This window comes from Pyrgilauda ruficollis, unplaced genomic scaffold (genome assembly GCF_017590135.1).
Source record: "Pyrgilauda ruficollis isolate IOZ18807 unplaced genomic scaffold, ASM1759013v1 scaffold6, whole genome shotgun sequence".
In the NCBI taxonomy this organism is placed as follows: domain Eukaryota; kingdom Metazoa; phylum Chordata; class Aves; order Passeriformes; family Passeridae; genus Pyrgilauda; species Pyrgilauda ruficollis.
Genome location: NW_024527710.1, coordinates 14,825,283 through 14,842,369, shown reverse-complemented (window position 1 = coordinate 14,842,369; position 17,087 = coordinate 14,825,283). Strand labels below are relative to the sequence as shown.

Here is a 17,087-nt window from a genome sequence, read left to right as displayed (position 1 = left end):
TAAAGGAGAGAAGCCATGTGCATTCCTGCTGATCATCCCTAGCCAAGGTGGACTATTTCAGACTAAAGCTTTCCCTGTCTGCTTTGAGCCCTTTAGGTTTTGTTCTGGTTCTCCATGGGGAAGCTGCAAAGATGAATACAGCTCCAGGAATGGGTACTGAGGGAAGGGCTCCTACCTGCACTGGCTCTGCAATGTGCTGCTGATGCTGCTAGAGGAAAAAAAATGGCTTTTAAACAGCAAAGTATGACTTTTTTTGAGGATACAAGGAGCTCCTGGCACCTGAAAGGACTCAAACCCAGCCGCCCTCATCCATGAAGTGCATCCGCTTGCTTGCAGGTGAAACAGAGTAAAACTAATGGGAAGGGTTGTCCAAGCATCCCTTGAAAAGGGCAAAGGCCTGAGGATGCAGGCAGAGGCAGTGTGGGCACTGCTGAGCTCCTGCCAGGCTCACCTGCCTGTGGGCAGCCTGTGCTCCCTGCTGGCTGCTCAGCACATCCCGTGCTTCCACCCCAGGCTGCTCCCAGCTGGAGCTGCGTGTCCTGCACCATCCTGTGCAGAATCCCTGTGCAAGGAGCTGCTTCAGGCAGGCACAGACAGTCTGGGAGGTGAGAAGAGCTACCCCCGTAAGTCCAGCTGCCCCCACACATCCAGCTCTCACCTGGCTGCCCGTGTCCCCAGGGCTGCCTGCAGCCACATGCTGACAGCTCTGGTCCCCAAGGACCACGGGGATGGTGGCAGCCCTTGCCATGGCAACCATCACCGTGGCACCCAGCATCTCCATTCCCCAGGGAATGTCCCCTCCCCTGTGCAGGCAGGGCTGGAAAACAGCAGGGAAAAAACAAAGTGTTGTCTGCTCAGGAGGAGCTGTCTGAAAGCACCCGAGGGTTACCCAGAGGGACCACCTTGGGCAGCTGCCAGCATGCAGGGGCTGTGCAGTAATTTTATATTCCTCAAGGGGCAAATCAGAAGCAGGACCCGTAACCACCACTCCACTGGGCATAAAAACGTTGTCCAGCAGTTACAGTAACATCACGGGAGGGGATCAAATTGGTGAGCCAAGGGTGTGAGCCAGCACTGGGGGGTCACAGACCCTACAAGCTGTGTAGGAGCCTGTCCACGGGTGGATGTGATGTGCCACCAGTCTGTGCCCACCCCAAGCCCAAACTGCAAATCCTCTTCAGGATGGAGAGAGGTTTGACCCTGAATGACTTGGCCTCTCACCTGCCCTGACTTCTCTTCCCTAGCCCTGCCCTGGTGCTGCCTGGGGATGCTGCTGGAAAGGGAAGAACCATTTTCCACCAGCCAGTGGCTACTCTCACACTGACCCCTTGGTCTCTTTGGTGCTGTGCCAGGCACTGATTCAAGACAGCTGCTGTTGCCTGCTTGGTCTCTCATTTATCTTCTCCCCATCCTCAGCGTTTTCCCTCCCGGAAATCCCTCTGGAGGCCCCAGACAGGAGCTGAGCCCCTCCTGTGCAGGGCACGCCCCTCTCAGGCCAGGCCTTTGGCCCCAGTGCCATAAATCAGCCCCAGCAAAGCAGCAGGGGAGCAGTTTGGTGAAAGGCTGCAGGGACGGCAGTACCTTTATTAGGTTCCCCCAGCACAGCTGGAAAAAATAAGGGGCCCAGACAGGCTTTGAGGCACATAACCCCTGAGCTGAGCCCCGCACTCAGTCCTGTCTGCTGATTTAATAAGAGATCAGCTTTCCCCACAGACCACGTCTCCTGTGCAGCCTTAAACCCTCCTGGTTAAAACACTGTCCCGGAGAATCAATCCAAGATGGTTTTGTCCCTTTGATCAGCACAGCAGGTAATAAGTCACCAATGGAAATGTGTTTCACTTCTCTGGCTCCAGCAATGGCAATGGAGACAACCCCTCTGTCACGAATGCCTGGTGAAAATCTCACTGTTCCTGGGGAGATGGACAAAGGGGTTTGCAGAGTGGCTCTGGAGGTCCCCATGGACACACAGCAGCACCTGGGTGAGCAAATTCCCTTCCCACAGGGATCCATCCTGATCTCCAGCCTCACAGCACAGCCACAGCGTTTGCAGTGCCTGTCTAATTGTGGTGACAAACACGGAGGGAGAAGTGATTGCCTGACAGAACCAGGGCAGGCTGGTCTGGGAGCTGCCAGGAAACCTGGGCCAGATCCCAGCTCCAGCACGGAGCTGCCGAGGGACTGCCACAGTCCCTCTGGGCACACAGGATATTGAGTCACCTGGCAGAACTGACTCAACTGTTTAATGACTTTAATGCTTCTAGATAACCCGGAGCATCAAAGATGTGCTCTTTAATTCCTTGCTTTTGCCCATTTCCAGCCCTCTGTAAACATGAGGACTTCACATTATAAAAGAATTGTGAAGATTTCTTCAAATCCCATTTTTAAAATAAGGATTTATTCTTATTTCCCTATACTCAAAGAAGATTATTTAACTCTTCCTTGAAGTGCTGTCTCCTCCTCCAGTGGAGTACCTTATACTGTGTGCTCCAGAGATGTTAAACTCCCTCTGAGCTGAGGGAGGAGGCTGAAAGCGCAGTGTGGAGATGGTCACTGGGTGTCAGGCTATGCCTGGCTGCCAGACAGGGTTGGAGAAAGCTGGAATGAGCTAAGAAGATGGCTTTTGATCTCTCAGCTCTCCCTCAGGCACCCTCCAAGTGCTTCCAGCCCTGAACACTCAGGACATGCTGCCCCAAGACTGAGCCTGGAAGGGGAAGCAGGTGGGCCCATTACTTTCAAGGACTCTTTTTGTCCTGTCCTGGCTCTATTTACTATTTTTTACTGTTACACGAGGGTGGGCACTGTGCAAAAACTGTTCCTGGTGGACAAAACTCCTGGGCCAAGCCGTGGAGTTTGACCCGGGTGATGCAATTCCCAACCTGCAGTTCCCCAGGGACAAACAGAAAACATTTGGCATCGAGTGCAGGTCATTGCCCTGGGCAGTGTGGCTCCACTGAGAGCTTGTGGTGCCTGCTGCAGACACAGCTTTGGGCAGGTGAGGCTGGAGAAACACCGGGGCAGAGATGGAGCAGGGGGTTAGGAAAGATGAGGAATTCCCAGCCGGCGCCTGCGGAGCTGAGGGCGGTCTGCCATAAGCACCCTCTGGACATGCCCCAGCGTGGAAAGCCATGACCAGCGGGGGAGGATGGAGCTGCCAAAGAGCTGTTTGAGGTGATGAACGCCAGTTCTGCCAGGGGCAGGACGGACAAGCGGCCACAGTCCCTCAGAGCCGGTGGGACGGCAGCAAGCTCCACAGCAGCAGCCTCTCCCAAGAACCAGCACCTTCTCGGTTTTCCAAGCCTTGGGAAGGCGTCCCAGTTAGGAAGGGACACCCAAATCCTGACGGTGCCGGTGCTGTGCGAGCCCTGTCCCCGTCCCGGTGCCACCCGCTGTCCCCTCACAGCGCTGCAGCCGCTCCTCCCGCCCGACAGGGAGCGCCCGCCGCGCCCGGCGGAACCATAGAGAGCGGCGCGCGCCGCCCACCTCCCGCGTGTGTCCGCCCGCGTGACAGGGAGGGGCTCCCCATTGGCCGCGCCGGCGGGGCCGGCCGCGCGCCCCCCGCGGGTGTAAGTGCGCGCGCGGGTGTGCGTGCGTGAGTGTGCACGTGTGTGAGTGTGCGTGTGCACGTGTGAACGTGTGTGAGTGCTCAGGTGTGCGCGTGCGCGTGCACGTGTGTGTGTGCGCGTGTACGAATGCTCAGGTGTGCGTGTGCACGTGTGTGTGTGCGTGTGCGCGTGTACGAATGCTCAGGTGTGCGTGTGTGCCCTTGTGTGAGTGTGAGTGCTCAGGTGTGCGTGTGCGCACAGGTGTGTGCGTGTGCCCTTGTGTGAGTGTGAGTGCTCAGGTGTGCGTGTGCACGTCTGTGCGCTCAGGTGTTCCCCCGCGGCATCCCTGACCACACCTGCACACCCCGCAAGGTGTTCCCCGGCTGCCCGTGCAGCCAGGTGTGCGTGTGCCGGTGTGCCCGTGCAGCATTCCCGCGTCCGTGCCCGGGTACCTGTGCGTCCCGGAGAGCGTGCAGGGGGGTGAGCGCTGTGCAGCGCTCGGATGTGACAGGGTACCTGTACGTGCACACCTGGGTGCGTGTGCCGGTGTGCCCGTGCAGCATTCCTATACCTGTGCATCCTGGAGAGCGCTCACCTGTGCGCCCCCAGGTGTGCGTGGGTCCGTGTGAGCCCTGCTGCCCCTGCGGCTGCAGACCCTGACCCCTGCTCCGTCCGCTCTCCCTCCGCAGGCTCTCTCGGTGCTGCCATGGAGGCCTTGCTGAGGAGCTGCCGTGTCCCGGCGCTGGGCGCCCATCAGCGCGGGGCCAGGGCCCGGCACGGCGGCACCCCGGGCAGGAGCAGGCGCCTGCTGCTCTCGCAGCTCTTCCAGCCGCTGGCCCTGCCCGTGGGCGGCCAGGCAGGCTCCGAGGGCCGGCCCGGGGAGCCCACCTGCCGCAGCCAGCGGCTGATGCTGCAGGGGGGGCTCATCCATCCCACCAGCCCCGGCTGCTTCTGCTACCTGCCGCCCACCGTCCGCGCCATGGAGAAGCTGATCAAGGTGATGGACGAGGAGATGCAGGCGGTGGGTGGGCAGAAGCTGAACCTGCCCAGCCTGTGCTCGGCGGAGCTGTGGCGCACCAGCGGCCGCTGGGATCAGATGGGGCCGGAGCTCTTCCGGCTGGTGGATCGGCACAAGCACGGCTACTGCCTGGGCCCCACGCACGAGGAGGTGGTGACGGCGCTGGTGGCCTCGCAGAGCGGCCTGTCCTACAAGCAGCTCCCGCTGCGCCTCTACCAGGTCACCAGGAAGTTCCGGGACGAGCCCAAGCCCCGCTTCGGCTTGCTGCGCAGCCGGGAGTTCTACATGAAGGACATGTACACCTTCGACAGCTCCGAGGAGGCGGCTCGGCGCACCTACGAGCAGGTGTGCGCTGCCTACTGCCGCCTCTTCGCCCGCCTGGGCCTGCCCTTCGTCAAGGTGCAGGCGGCCACGGGCAGCATCGGCGGCACCATGTCCCACGAGTTCCAGCTGCCGGCGGACATCGGCGAGGACAGGCTGCTGCTGTGCCCTCAGGGACATTTCGCCGCCAACGTGGAGACGCTGAACGGGGAGCGAACCTCGTGCCCCACGTGCGGGGAGAAGCTCACCGAGAGCAAAGGCATCGAGGTGGGGCACACGTTTTACCTGGGCACCAAGTACTCCTCCGTCGCCAACGCCGTCTTCTCCTCCGCCGAGAACAAGCCCCAGCTGGTGGAAATGGGCTGCTACGGCCTGGGCGTCACCCGCATCCTGGCGGCCTCCATCGAGGTGCTCTCCACCGAGGACGGCATCCGCTGGCCCAGCCTCATCGCGCCCTACCAGCTGTGCTTCATCCCCCCCAAGAGGGGCAGCAGGGAGGAGGAGGAGGGAGCAGCGCTGCTGGAGCAGGTGTACGATGAGCTGGCCGAGGCGCTGCCCCGCCTCGCCGGCGACTCGGTGCTGGACGACCGCAGCCAGCTGACCATCGGCAAAAGGCTGAAGGATGCCAAGAGGCTGGGCTATCCCTACGTGGTGGTGGCCGGGAAGAGGGTCTGCGAGGACCCCCCGGTCTTTGAGGTTTGGAATCAGAATGCCAGCGAGGTTTTGTTCCTCACCAAAGAAGGGGTAATAGAGCTGCTGAGTAAAGTGCAAGTCCCTTAAAGCTGAATCCGTCATCTCTGCTGCAGTGAGTTCGTCTGAGCAGCCCTGGCAATAGCTCTGGGTGAGCAGAGGCAAATCCAGCTCATGTCACAGAGCCAGCCATGGTGTCCTGGGTGCACCAGGTGCTGAGGTTGAGCTGGAATCAGCACACATTCCACCACGGGGCTGGGGACGTTCCTCCCTCTGGGTACCGGTCCCTGGAAGCTGCTTTTTCCAGCACTTGTAGCCTCGTGTGGCTGTGGGGGCACTGGCAGGGCCATCCCCTCCCTGCCTGGCAGGGACAGACTGGCCATGGCCTCTCTCAGGAGCACAGGACAGCCAAAGCTGCCCAGGGAGACAGGAGGACTCCTGCCACGCTCTCAGCATGAAGGATTCTGAGAGACAAAGGAAGGTGACTTTCCTCTGTTTGCATCTCTTTGGGAACACCCAGGTCCCACGAAGGTGGAAACTTGGGGCTCCTGTGAGGAACTGCTTGGTGCCATCCCAGCAGCACTGATGGGACAGGGAGCTGCTTGGAGGGGCCACCTCACCCTGTGCCACAGCTCCTCGGTCTGAGATCTAGAGATCATGAGCAACACTGTAATAAAATCACAGAATCATTTAGGAAAAGGCCTTTAAGATCATTTAGCCCAGCCATTAACCTAAGCCACCACTAATCCATGTCCCCAGGTGACATATCTACTGCCCCTTAAATCCCTCCAGAGATGGTGACTCCATCACTTCCCTGAGCTGTTCCAACGCCTTCTGATGAAAAACAGCCCGGCCTTACCCTGCCCTGCCCTGTCCTGCCCAGCCCTGCCCTGTCCTGCCCTGCCCTGCCCGGCGTTGCCCTGCCCAGCCCGGCGTGTCCCTGCCCCAGGCTGACCCCGCTGCATCCCCACAGAGCTGGCCAGGATGTACAAGAACGAAGGGAACGAGTACTTCAAGGAGAAGGACTACGGGAGAGCGGTGGCCGCTTACTCGGAGGGGCTGCGGCGGCGCAGCGGGGACGCCGAGCTGGACGCGGTGCTGCTCACCAACCGGGCGGCTGCACATTTCCACTTGGGTAAGGAACGTTGCCACATTTCCACGCGGCTCCACGCTCCAGAGCTGCTTTTCCTCCCCTTTTGGGGTTTTCTTTTTGTTTGTGTGATAGGTTATCCGTGAGAAGGAGGCTCCTTGAACGCTGAAGAGCTGGCTGGCTCCAGCGCATGGCTGCGTGCAGGGTTTGTTCTCTGCTCCTTCCAGCTGTTACCTGCTGCTCGAGCCTTGGCTCCAGGACAGACAAAAACAGTGGGGTTTAGGATCAGAGACTGGTTTGGGTTGGAAGGGACCTTTGTAGGTCATCTGGTCCAACCCCTCTGCAAGGAGCAGTGACATCGTCAATTAAACAAGTTTGTTCAGAGCCCTGTCCAGTCTGGCCTTCAATGTTTCAAGGGATGGGGCTCCTACCACTGCTCTGGACAACTTTTGCCAGTGCCTCACCACTCTCATTGTCAATTTTTTTTTCCCTTATATCTAGTGTAATTCTACCCTCATTTAGTTTAAAACCATTACTTGATGATCTTGGAGGTGTTTACCAACCTTAATAATTCTGTGACTCTCTTCCTACCAACAGGGAAGGTGTTCTGCGCCTTTTAATGCTGCTGTGTGTTGCAGCAGGGAGGTGACCTGCTCACACCACCTTATTTACCTCTCACCTGTATGATTGGTCCCTGTCCTTGCACTTCTTGTTCTTAATTTGCTCTTTTTTTACCTTTCTTTCACCTCGCTGTGATTGTAGGAACAGTGAATTACCGGGGCTCTGCATAAACCTTTTTGCCACCTTGGTGTCTGGTTGGATTTTAAATACAAGTGGAGGGTTCTGAGCACTTTTACTTGCTTTACAGGGAACTACCGTTCTGCTCTGAATGATGCCATCCAAGCCAAAAAGCTGAAGCCCACCCATCTCAAAGCCATCATTAGAGGTGAGAGTTAAAGCTGGTGTTGCTGCATGGAGCAGGACTCCTTTCCAAACACTTGGCTGATGTTATCTTTACTGATTGGGTTGTTATTGTTACCAGCCCTGAAACAGACTGTTGTTACTTGTTGCCTTGTTTCCTTGTGTGTTTCTGGTGTGTAATAATTGTGTTTATAAAGCTTTAATTACTGTGAGGGGCATCATGCTTTGTTTCTGGACAGAATTTATTTCAGAAAGGGAAAGCAGTTACTGGAAGAGATCTCTTCACTTGTTATTGCTGTTTCTCCCCAAAACAGAGCTTTGCCTTTTGCTTTGCATTTTCAGTCAAAATATCCTTCTGTTCTTCATCTGCTATATCTATCAGAGGCACTGGACCCATTTCTGTGGAGTATGGGATAACTTTTCCTGTTTTCCACAATACTCTTTTTGGGGTCTGTTATTTTTTCCCACTCCATAGAAACCCCCCTTTTATTTTTCCTAAAAGCCAAATACTGAAATGTTAATTACAGTGATAAAATTTAGTTTGTAGAGACACTTTTAGCATAATTCTGCTGATATCTGTGTCTAAGTGATATGAGAACTGACGAAATACTTTACATTTTCTTCTCAACTGACCTGCTGGAAGTTTCTGGTTGAACATGACCACACAAGACAGAAGTATTTAGTACAGAAGCACCAGACCTAATGCTGTCTTTATAATAACCACTTTTATAGTAGTTGTACACTGACTCCAACACTGGAAACTTAAAATATTAATCCTTCCAGGAGCTCTCTGTCACATGGAGCTAAGGAATTTCGTGGAAGCAATAGCGTGGTGTGAGGAAGGCTTGCAAATAGACTCAAAAGATAAAAAGCTTGTGGAAATGAGAGCTAAAGCTGACAAATTAAAGGTAAGGATGAGGCAGCCTGGCATGTGCAGTGCTTGTCCCTTGGGGATCCCTGGAAGGAGGAGGGAGGCTGCTCCCTTGGGGTTTCTGTGTAGTGTGGTGTCCCCAGACAGCACTGAGTGGTGCTTCCGTGGGCTGTGTGCTGGGATGTGCAGGGAAACGAGCTTCAGGGGACCTTCCTGGGGACCCAAACTGATTTCTGCAGCAGGAGAAAATGTCAGGGGAGAGCAGTGATGGGCACTGACCTGCTCTGTGTGACCTCAGCATCCTTTTCTTGCCCGTAGCGAACCCAGGAGCGGGATGCCAGGAAAGCAAAGGTGATGGAGAGCAAGGAGCAGTGTCAGAAGGAAATTTTGCTTGCAGCAATAAAGGTGAGTCACTGAGAGGAGCTGGTTTTGTGTGGTTTGGGTTTTTTTTTTCTCTCATTTTTCTCTAAAAGTTGGTTCTCATACATTGGCTTTTGAGGGCTAGAGCAAAAAAATTTGAGTTAAAACCATCATTCTCCAGGTCTGCGTGGCTCTAGCCCCACCTCCCAGCTTTCTGTATTTCAGGTAATAACTAATGCAAAAACAGACCCAGTGTTAGGAGATGGGCTGAGCTTTGTGAGTGCTCTGGCTGCTGGGCTGTAGCATCACATCAGCCCAATGAACCTGGCTTTCTTTGCTGGCCACAGGCATTAATTGTGGAAGAACAGAACATAACCATTCAGTAGGGTAGAACAGGGAATCAGTCCTAAATCCTCTCCTTCCTCAGTGAATGTTTAAACTGCATTAAAATATTCTGGGCTTTTACAGTCAGATCTCTTCTGCTGTTTTCCTTTCTCCAAGGAAAAGAGTGAGCTTTCTTCAGTTCTCTGAAAGAGGAGATGTTCTCAGGAGCTGGTGTGTGTATTTGCACCCTGGAGTGGTGCCTGGCAGGCGACAGAGAAAAGGATTTTAGGTGCATCCCTTTCCACGTGTTTTCTCAGGCTCTTCTCTCCACACGTGGGTTCCTTTGGATTCCCACCTCTCCTCATTTGTTTGTGGATGTCTGGCTAAGGTTCTGGATTCTACTGGGAAGTCCAGTCACCTGAGTCTGATACTGAGGGAAAGCTTTGGAGCTGACTCACTAACAAGGACAACATAATTGGACCTTTTACTGACTGCTAATTTTTTGTTCTTATTCTCCCCACCATAACTGTTCGATTTTTAGTTGGGTTTTGGTCTTTCCCCTCCATCCCCTCCAGGAAAGAAATATCAAGCTGGTTCTTGAGCCTTCAGATGAAGAGGAGGAAGTGTCAGATGGCCTGGCTGAGATATCCTTGGATGGGTTCCACTCTGGCAGTGCCACGGGGGCCAAGGTGCACTTGGATGCTGATGGCAGCCTGAGCTGGCCTGTCCTCTTCCTGTACCCTGAGCACGAGCAGACAGATTTCACTGTGGCTTTCCACGAGAACTCCAGGTAAATGCACTGCCAGCAGCGTTCTTGCAGGTGTTTGAGGAGATGAGAACAGCAGCAAGTGAAACACTGCCATGCTGGAGCAGTCCCAGATTTCTGATCACACAGCTGACCCTGCTTTTGAGCAGGAGGCTGCACTAGATGTGCTCCTGAGGCCCTCTCCCACCTGAATTATTCTGTGATTTACCTAAATTTATGCTGCAGACAAACACATTTAGCCAGGGTGACTGAAGGGGCTTGCAGTTCAATTACTCAGACCAGTAATTAATTAGTTGCCAGGGATACCTGTGACCATATGTGTGGATTTTAGAGATTCATTAAGGTGCTGTTTCAAAGCCCTCCAAATATATCTCAGAAAAAAAAGTTTAAAATTATGAGAAGCTTCCAAAGGGGACCTCTCATAACCAGCAGTGACCCCAAAGTTCTCCTCAGGGCCTTCAGCAGATCTGAAGTGCTGCAGACCTTTCAGACTGGGAGTGACTGGCAAGGTCAGAATTCCACTCTCCTTGATGTTAACTTCAATTTCTCATCTTGTAATGTTAAACAGACTTGGAATTGTAGCTTTTTGTTTGTTGGAAGGCATATTCCTCAGATTTATTAATAAGTTTAGGACTTAAAATTACAGTGCAAGCAGGTTGGTGAAGTTGTAGTACTTTTATGGTAGTGTTCACTGTGCTTTTTTATGACTCAAGGAAGTGGAAATGGATTTTTAGGACAAACTGGCCTCCCAACACTCCTCAAGTACCAAAATAAAGAAGGCTTTGACACACAGACATATTCTCATCACTCTGATCTGGTGAAGCATGGGACTGTGTAGAAGGAAAATCCATTTTGGACAAAATGCAGGATGTTTATTTTGACATCTTTTTCAGTATGAAAATGTGAAGTTAATAATTAGTTGTTGCACTGCTCAAATTTGAAGCCAATAACCTGAGTTACAGGGCCTTGGATTCATTGGGAAAGTGAGTTTTAAAGAAAGGAACTATTGGTGATCTAAACTTTCTTGCAAATCTGTTGTTAAATTTGCTAATGTATTTTTGCCATCATTCAAATGCAAGTATACAAGTTACTGAAGCTGAGCACTTTGTCTAAGCTGACCAAGAGTATTTTGGCTTTTAGGTTTATTGATCATTTAATGGTGATGTTTGCTGAGTTACCTCCCTGGGATTTAGAAAAAAAGTACCTTCCCAACAATCTTGAGGTGAGAATTTTGACTTCCTTTCAATTTCAGGGTTGTTGTGTTGTGGGTTTTTTATTTCTGGAGTGAGAAAGTGCACAGCTCTGAGGGTATGGAAGTGTTGGCATCTGTTTACCTTGCACAGATGTGAAACAAGAGAGCTGCCCTCACTTATAAACTCAAACATTGTCTGCACGTGCTGACAGAATTCACTGATGAAAATGGAAGTTGTCTTCCACTAACACTGTATTTGACAGAAGGTATTTATAGCTATTGCTTAGATTCCATCTTTGTAACAATAATTAAGATTTAAATCATCAGGCTGATAGATGGCCTGGTTTTTTAATTGCATCATGGAGTTGCTCAGTACAAATAAGAAAGTTTTTTTTTTTTATTATTTTCAGAACAAAGTGGATTTACTTGAGCACATAATCAGATCTAGATAATGTATCTCTATTAACACTTTAGCAAAGGAGGGTTGTGAGTTGGTGCAGCAAGTTTTGAGAATTTTTCTGAAGTTGTACACAAAAGGATGGGAATGTTTATTTTTCATTTTCCACTTCAGTGTCATCTGTGCCAGGCAGCAGCAGCACAACCCTGTGTACAGTGAGCAGACAGGTCCAGAAGGACAGTGGCTGTGTACTTTTCCAGGTTAAATCCTGTGTGTATTTACAGTCTAAGGCACCATTGCTGGATTTTAATCTCTTAAATCAACTCTGTTTTGTTCAAACACCTCTAAACCTACTCAGTTTATCTCACAACATTGCTGCATTTCACCTGTAGAAATGCAGCCCTTAGATTTGGATTGATTGCCTGTAAAGCATGGGAACAGCCTGTGTATTTTGCCTTCCTGCTGCCAGGAGAGCCTAAGCTGCTTTTTACAGGGAAAACTTGGAATTCACACAAAACTTGGAATTCAAACCAATTTCTGCCTTGCTGAATTTTGCATCCAACAGTTGGGTCAAGCGACAGAGGTTTGATAAACCCCCAGCTGATAATGGTGTGCTGTTACTGGGCTTTCAGCAGCTTAGTGCTTTCCTTCATGTACCTTAGGCATTTAATAATCCCCAAATTTTTTTTTTCCCAGCTCTATTTTGAAGATGAAGAAAGAGAAGAAATGTATGAGGTGAACCCAGAACACACATTGCTACAAGTGCTGCAGCACGAAAGGTGAGGCTGTACCTGTCCATGTCCAGGGGAAAAAAGGCAAAAAGTATGAGTTTGTTCTTAAATAGTCCTAACTTTTCTCTGACTTAATAGTCCTGCCTCTTGAAGGTATAAAGCTGCATGGATTTTGTGCCTGGCTTTAGCAACTGACCTGTGTTTTCCCCCCAAAAAAATAACAACTCTTTCCAGGAGTGGATGGAGATGGGAAAGGGAGCTGGGCACAGCTGAGCAACACAGAAGAGCTATTCCAGATCCCATCTACACAATACTACTTTAAAAAAAAAGAAAAGAAGAAGAAAAACAGGCAGCAGCCTATAAAGAGCATGTTGAAGGTTAACAATGCTCTCGCTGTTCCTGCTGCTGCGTGAGCAGCCCCTGGCGCAGCACGCTGCACTCTTCTGCTCTGAAACTGCCTTTCAAGAGTTGTGCTGTTATTGAGAGAGGAATTTGCTGTTTGGGAAGCCAGAAAGTTCCTGTGCAGCCTGTGCTGTTGAGCTGCAGCATCTCATAGCTGGCTGGAGCTGCTGCACAGCGTGGGGGGCTCGCTCTGTCGCAGTGGGAGCGGGGTCTCTGTCACCCCATAAAATTCAGCAGTGTCCATAGGCCCTCACATTTCAGGCTGTAAGGGCAGTTGCAAAAGAACCCTCCTTCCAGAGGGAGAATAACAGCTGCCTTAATTAAAAGAAGCTGTTGGGAGAGGAGTTGATTCATAAAACACTCCTCCTCAGATGTGCTTAGCCCTGGCTCCAAGAGGCTCTGCTAATCAGCACAAAATCTCGTCACCAGCCTTTGGGAGGTCAGTCTTTATGGAGCTGGGCAGGAGTCACTTGCTTTGCAGGACACTGGGCCAGCTACAAGAAAGCCAAGGACTCCTTTTAATCTTTGCAGGTATTTTGTAAAGGCCGGGACCCCGACAGTTTTGGTGTTTGCCAAGCGTTCTCCTTTCTCTAAGAAATACTTCTCTGGCAAGAAAGTGCATCGACTGTAATGAGCAAGAAAGAAACAAGGAATCCTGTGCAAGAGGCTGCTGTTTGTTAGCCCAGCTCCAGGCTGCAGACTTCTGCTTGAACAAAAATACCTTGCACTCTTCAGGGGAGGAAAACAATCTTGGCACACAGAGAAGCTTCCAGGGGAGCAGCACAGGAGAAGGAAGGGCTAACATGAGGGGATTATTTGTTTAAAAGGGAACCCAGCTGGCTTGCAGAAGGTCTCCTCTATGATAGGCTGCATGTGGTTTTGAAATAAGCCTGAAGCAGTGCCAAACACTGGCTGTGGCTGCAGTAACAGCAGCTGGGAATCTACTTCCCTACCTGAGAAAATCACAGATCTGCTCGGAGGTGGGCTGTGGCTGCTGGGGTCAGCAGCAGTGGCCTGGGGAGATAGCTGCCTGCTGCAGCAGGGTCAGTGCAGTCAGGTGCCTGCCTGGGACAGCAGCTGCTGTTTTGTCCCTGCTTGGCTGTGCTGCTGGCCAGGCTACAGCAGAGCTCTTTGTTTGGAGCAGTGTTTGACTGACCCTTTTGATACCTTACTGAACATCCTACAGAACCTGCAATAAACATGGCTATTTTAAGTAGACTGACTTCTGCCTAATGAATGAGACGACGCTTTGTAAATACCAGAGAAGGACAGACACTGATTGTAAACCCCAACATAACGAATGAATGAGACAACGTTTTGTGAAATATCAGAGAAGGACAGACACTGATTGTAAACCCCAACATAACACCCTTATCCATTACATTAACTGGTACAGCCAACACGCAGGGTCTTCTGCACTTCTGTATTAGCGCTTGGCTTTTAATCAGAAGTAATTCTCAATCTCTCATTGCTTTCTCTTCTGCAGGAATACACTGCAGCTTTAGACACAGTCAATGCATGGGGCATTAGAAAGCTGTTCAGCCATAAAACACTCCTGCTTCAATCACAGAGGCTGGCTGCAGGCAGCTCTGGAGAAAACATTTCCATTTCACTATTCCTAAATTTCAACACAGCAAGAGTATCTCCACCCGAGGATGCTGCACTTTAATGCCCAAAGCTGGGGGTTGCTTTACAGCGAGGCAGCAGGGGCTGGGCACTGTCCACCATCCCCTGGCAGTGCCCTCAGAGGGCAGAGAGCTGGCCAGCCAGGTGGTAGAGGCTCAGCCCGTTGCACACGATGCACAGGAGGTTGCAGAGCGAGGACAGAGCGTGGTAGAGGGCGAAGCTCCGGGCCAGCTGCCTGTAGCCGGGGTTGGAGGCACGGAGCTGCCTGCGGGGCTCGCTGGCTGCCAGCCCCACCTCCTGCCCCAGCCCCTGGCTCTGCTCCACCAGCTGCAGCTCGGCCACCAAGTCAGAGGCCACCTGCCCAAACCACTGCGTGTTCAGCACCGCGGCGGCGACGCAGACGAGGAAGACGATGATCTGCGGGGAGCGAAGCCACCCCACGTGTGGTGGGTTAAATTTCTCCCCCAGGCCCCCTGGCTCGCTGCAGTTTGGGTGCTTGTGGGGTTCTTTTAACTGTGCGTGGATCTCCGTGGTTTGCAAGCCAGCCAGAGGAGCAGAGGAAGGGGTTTGGGCTGAGTGTGAGGAAGGGGGAGGCTACCTGGGTCATGTGCTGCTCGCCGAGCTGCTCGCTGGGGTGGGACATGGCAAACAGGGTCAGGTTGAGGAAGGCACAGGTGGAGCTGATGTGGAAGTAGTAGGGGAAGAGCTGCCGCTGGATGGAGCCGAAGGTGTGGCGAGGGAGGTGCCTGCTCATCACAAACCCTGCGAGGGGAGAGCAGGGAGAGAGAGTCCTCCAAAGCCCCGTGCCCTGTGCCACCCCCGTGGGCAGAGAGCACAGCACAGCCCGACCTACCGGCCACGAAGGTCACCCACACCTGCATTCCCCAGGAGGTGGAGAGGAAGAGCAGGTGCAGCAGTTTGATGGTGTTGGAGGGCTCCGTGTCACTTGCCATGGCGTCCTGGATGGCGACAGGTCCCTTCGTGTCAGCCGGGTCACCCCAAATTCGGCGCTGAACTGTGGCTGCTGCTGTCACCTTGCTGCTCGCAGGGCAAATGCAGTTCAGGTTCACAAACCTGCTTACTCAGGGAAAGCTTTGGAGCTGGCACAGCCCCGTTCCAGCCTCACCACCACACACCCGACCGGGCTGCAAAGCCGCTGTTCAGTCCCCTCGTATCTCAGGGCAGGGCTCTGCGTCAGCACCTGGGAGCCACATGGCTGGGGTGGACTTTTGGCAAAGTCCAGCCAACGCCCCACTGACCCCTGGCAGCAGGAACAAGCAGAAAGTCAATAAAAAGGGGAAGAGAAAAGCTGTGACAAATCCACCTGCCCACGCTGTGGCCACCAGACGTCTCTTGGCCAGGGGGAAGCCCCCTTGTTTAAAAACAGCAACAGCTTCTGCACTGCTTAACCAAAAGCAGGGGGGCTCCCAGGCTCACCCCGCTGCCCCAGACCCTGCACAAGAGCACGGGCAGTGGGTGGAAGGAGGCTTTGAAGGAGCTGCCTGATCCACTGCAAGGAGCACTCTGAAAATTAATTAAAACAAAGCTTCTGGGAGTAGCCCATCAATACTGCTGCCTGTAGAATTCCTCCTCCTCCTCCTCATCCTCCCCTCGGCTGGCTGCCTCGGGGCATGAATTACAGCAGGGCTGGCCTTGAGAGAGACACTGCCGTCTAATTCTATCCCACTCGGGCAAAGCAGATAAATGTGCCCTGTATTGTGATATATTAGCTCCAGGTATTTATTTAGGCATCCATAAAATCAGCTCCTTAAACCTTCTCATGATGGCAGCACACCGGAGAAGGCGCCCACATCCAGCCTGGAGTGCTGGCCTGTAAATCCCCAGCTGTATTCATGGCCTTTTCTTTTCCAAAAGCTTCTTGGTGGTTTTGGGGATTTTTCCGTTCTCCAGGGGCCCAGGGAGGCAGCCGTGGTGCTTAGGTGGGGCTTTGTTCCCTGCATCATCCCGGGCAGGGATGCCAGCAGCCAGCACACAGCCCTGCTGCTCCCAAGGCCCCAGATCTGCCTCTCCAAATGCTTTGCCTCCATGCAGGAATTAGCAGCCAGAGCTCCAAGGTGTTTTCATGCTAAGCTGCAGGTTGGAAGGTTGCTCAGAGAAGAGGGGTAACTCCCTTGTTTTTTTAAAGAGATTAAGAAAAATGGTGATTGATTGCTGAATTGGTCCTAGAGCGGTCCCTCCTTCTCTGTGGGATGAGGCAGTCGAGATGGGTGCTCCAGGGATGCTCCAGGCTGCCCAGCCCTGCTGGCCATGCCCCCGAGGGCCAGCAGATGCTGTAGGGCTGCAGTTTTCTAGCAGAAGTGCCCCCAGGTCACTCCTGCTCCATCACCCTGCACCCCCGGGACCCAGCCAGGCTGGAGCCAGGGCTGACCGGGGCCTCCCAGCAGGAAAAAGCACAATACTTAAGGAGAAGGAGAGGTCAGTTAAAGTTTAATGTTCAGGCAAATACATCATCCCCTCCACTTAATCAAGCAGCAGCAATTCCTAACGGGAAGGAGAAAGGATGGCTCTCCTCCCAGTGATAACAAGGCAGGATTGCTCTCAGTTTTTGGCAGATAAGAGGGCTCTATAAAAATTGAATGTTTTGTACCATGGTCAGCCTAAGATGGCTTTATCTGTTGGAGGTGAGGGCCCAGCCGTGCCAGGCCTTGAGCTGAGATGTTTATGATGGGAGATGCAGCAGAGATTAGGGGTTTATGGCCACAGCCAGGGGTGGGAGCCACTGCCTGGTGGCCACAGGAGAGGGGCAGCAGCTCCTTCTGCTTATAAACTGGGTGGGGAATTTGAGTGGCAAAGGGACTGGGTGTTGAAAAGGGAC

At 52.8% G+C, this 17,087-nt stretch overlaps 3 protein-coding genes across 3 annotated transcripts; 2 read left to right on the top strand and 1 right to left on the bottom strand.

The window, feature by feature from the left end:
• The first annotated feature begins 3,492 nt into the window (after positions 1-3,492).
• Positions 3,493-6,264, top strand: PARS2 (prolyl-tRNA synthetase 2, mitochondrial). The gene is made up of 2 exons (XM_041483345.1): positions 3,493-3,563; positions 4,232-6,264. Exon 2 carries the CDS (start codon positions 4,249-4,251, stop codon positions 5,659-5,661), a length of 1,413 nt encoding a protein of 470 aa, XP_041339279.1. The 5' UTR covers positions 3,493-3,563; positions 4,232-4,248; the 3' UTR covers positions 5,662-6,264.
• A 278-nt stretch (positions 6,265-6,542) lies between these two features.
• TTC4 (tetratricopeptide repeat domain 4) lies at positions 6,543-13,843 on the top strand. Its single transcript, XM_041483346.1, has 8 exons — positions 6,543-6,706; positions 7,530-7,607; positions 8,366-8,490; positions 8,772-8,858; positions 9,713-9,927; positions 11,044-11,125; positions 12,189-12,271; positions 13,157-13,843. Exons 1-8 carry the CDS (start codon positions 6,556-6,558, stop codon positions 13,254-13,256), a joined length of 921 nt encoding a protein of 306 aa, XP_041339280.1. The 5' UTR covers positions 6,543-6,555; the 3' UTR covers positions 13,257-13,843.
• A 381-nt stretch (positions 13,844-14,224) lies between these two features.
• On the bottom strand, positions 14,225-15,488 carry TMEM205 (transmembrane protein 205). The gene is made up of 3 exons (XM_041483379.1): positions 15,105-15,488; positions 14,850-15,013; positions 14,225-14,668 (listed from the first exon to the last, which is right to left on the bottom strand). The coding sequence occupies exons 1-3, from the start codon at positions 15,202-15,204 to the stop codon at positions 14,369-14,371; spliced, it is 564 nt and encodes a 187-aa protein (XP_041339313.1). The 5' UTR covers positions 15,205-15,488; the 3' UTR covers positions 14,225-14,368.
• Between the last annotated feature and the right edge of the window lie 1,599 nt (positions 15,489-17,087).

Excerpts from the sequence above, each read along its gene's own strand:
- PARS2 (XM_041483345.1), top strand. The coding sequence starts at position 4,249 with ATGGAGGCCTTGCTGAGGAGCTGCCGTGTCCCGGCGCTGGGCGCCCAT.
- TMEM205 (XM_041483379.1), bottom strand. The coding sequence starts at position 15,204 with ATGGCAAGTGACACGGAGCCCTCCAACACCATCAAACTGCTGCACCTG. Across the intron at positions 15,014-15,104 it reads GTGGGTGACCTTCGTGGCCG|GGTTTGTGATGAGCAGGCAC; the intron begins GTAGGTCGGGCT and ends CTCCCCTCGCAG. Across the intron at positions 14,669-14,849 it reads GCGAGCAGCACATGACCCAG|ATCATCGTCTTCCTCGTCTG; the intron begins GTAGCCTCCCCC and ends CGCTCCCCGCAG.
- TTC4 (XM_041483346.1), top strand. The coding sequence starts at position 6,556 with ATGTACAAGAACGAAGGGAACGAGTACTTCAAGGAGAAGGACTACGGG. Across the intron at positions 6,707-7,529 it reads GGCTGCACATTTCCACTTGG|GGAACTACCGTTCTGCTCTG; the intron begins GTAAGGAACGTT and ends CTTGCTTTACAG. Across the intron at positions 8,491-8,771 it reads CTAAAGCTGACAAATTAAAG|CGAACCCAGGAGCGGGATGC; the intron begins GTAAGGATGAGG and ends TCTTGCCCGTAG.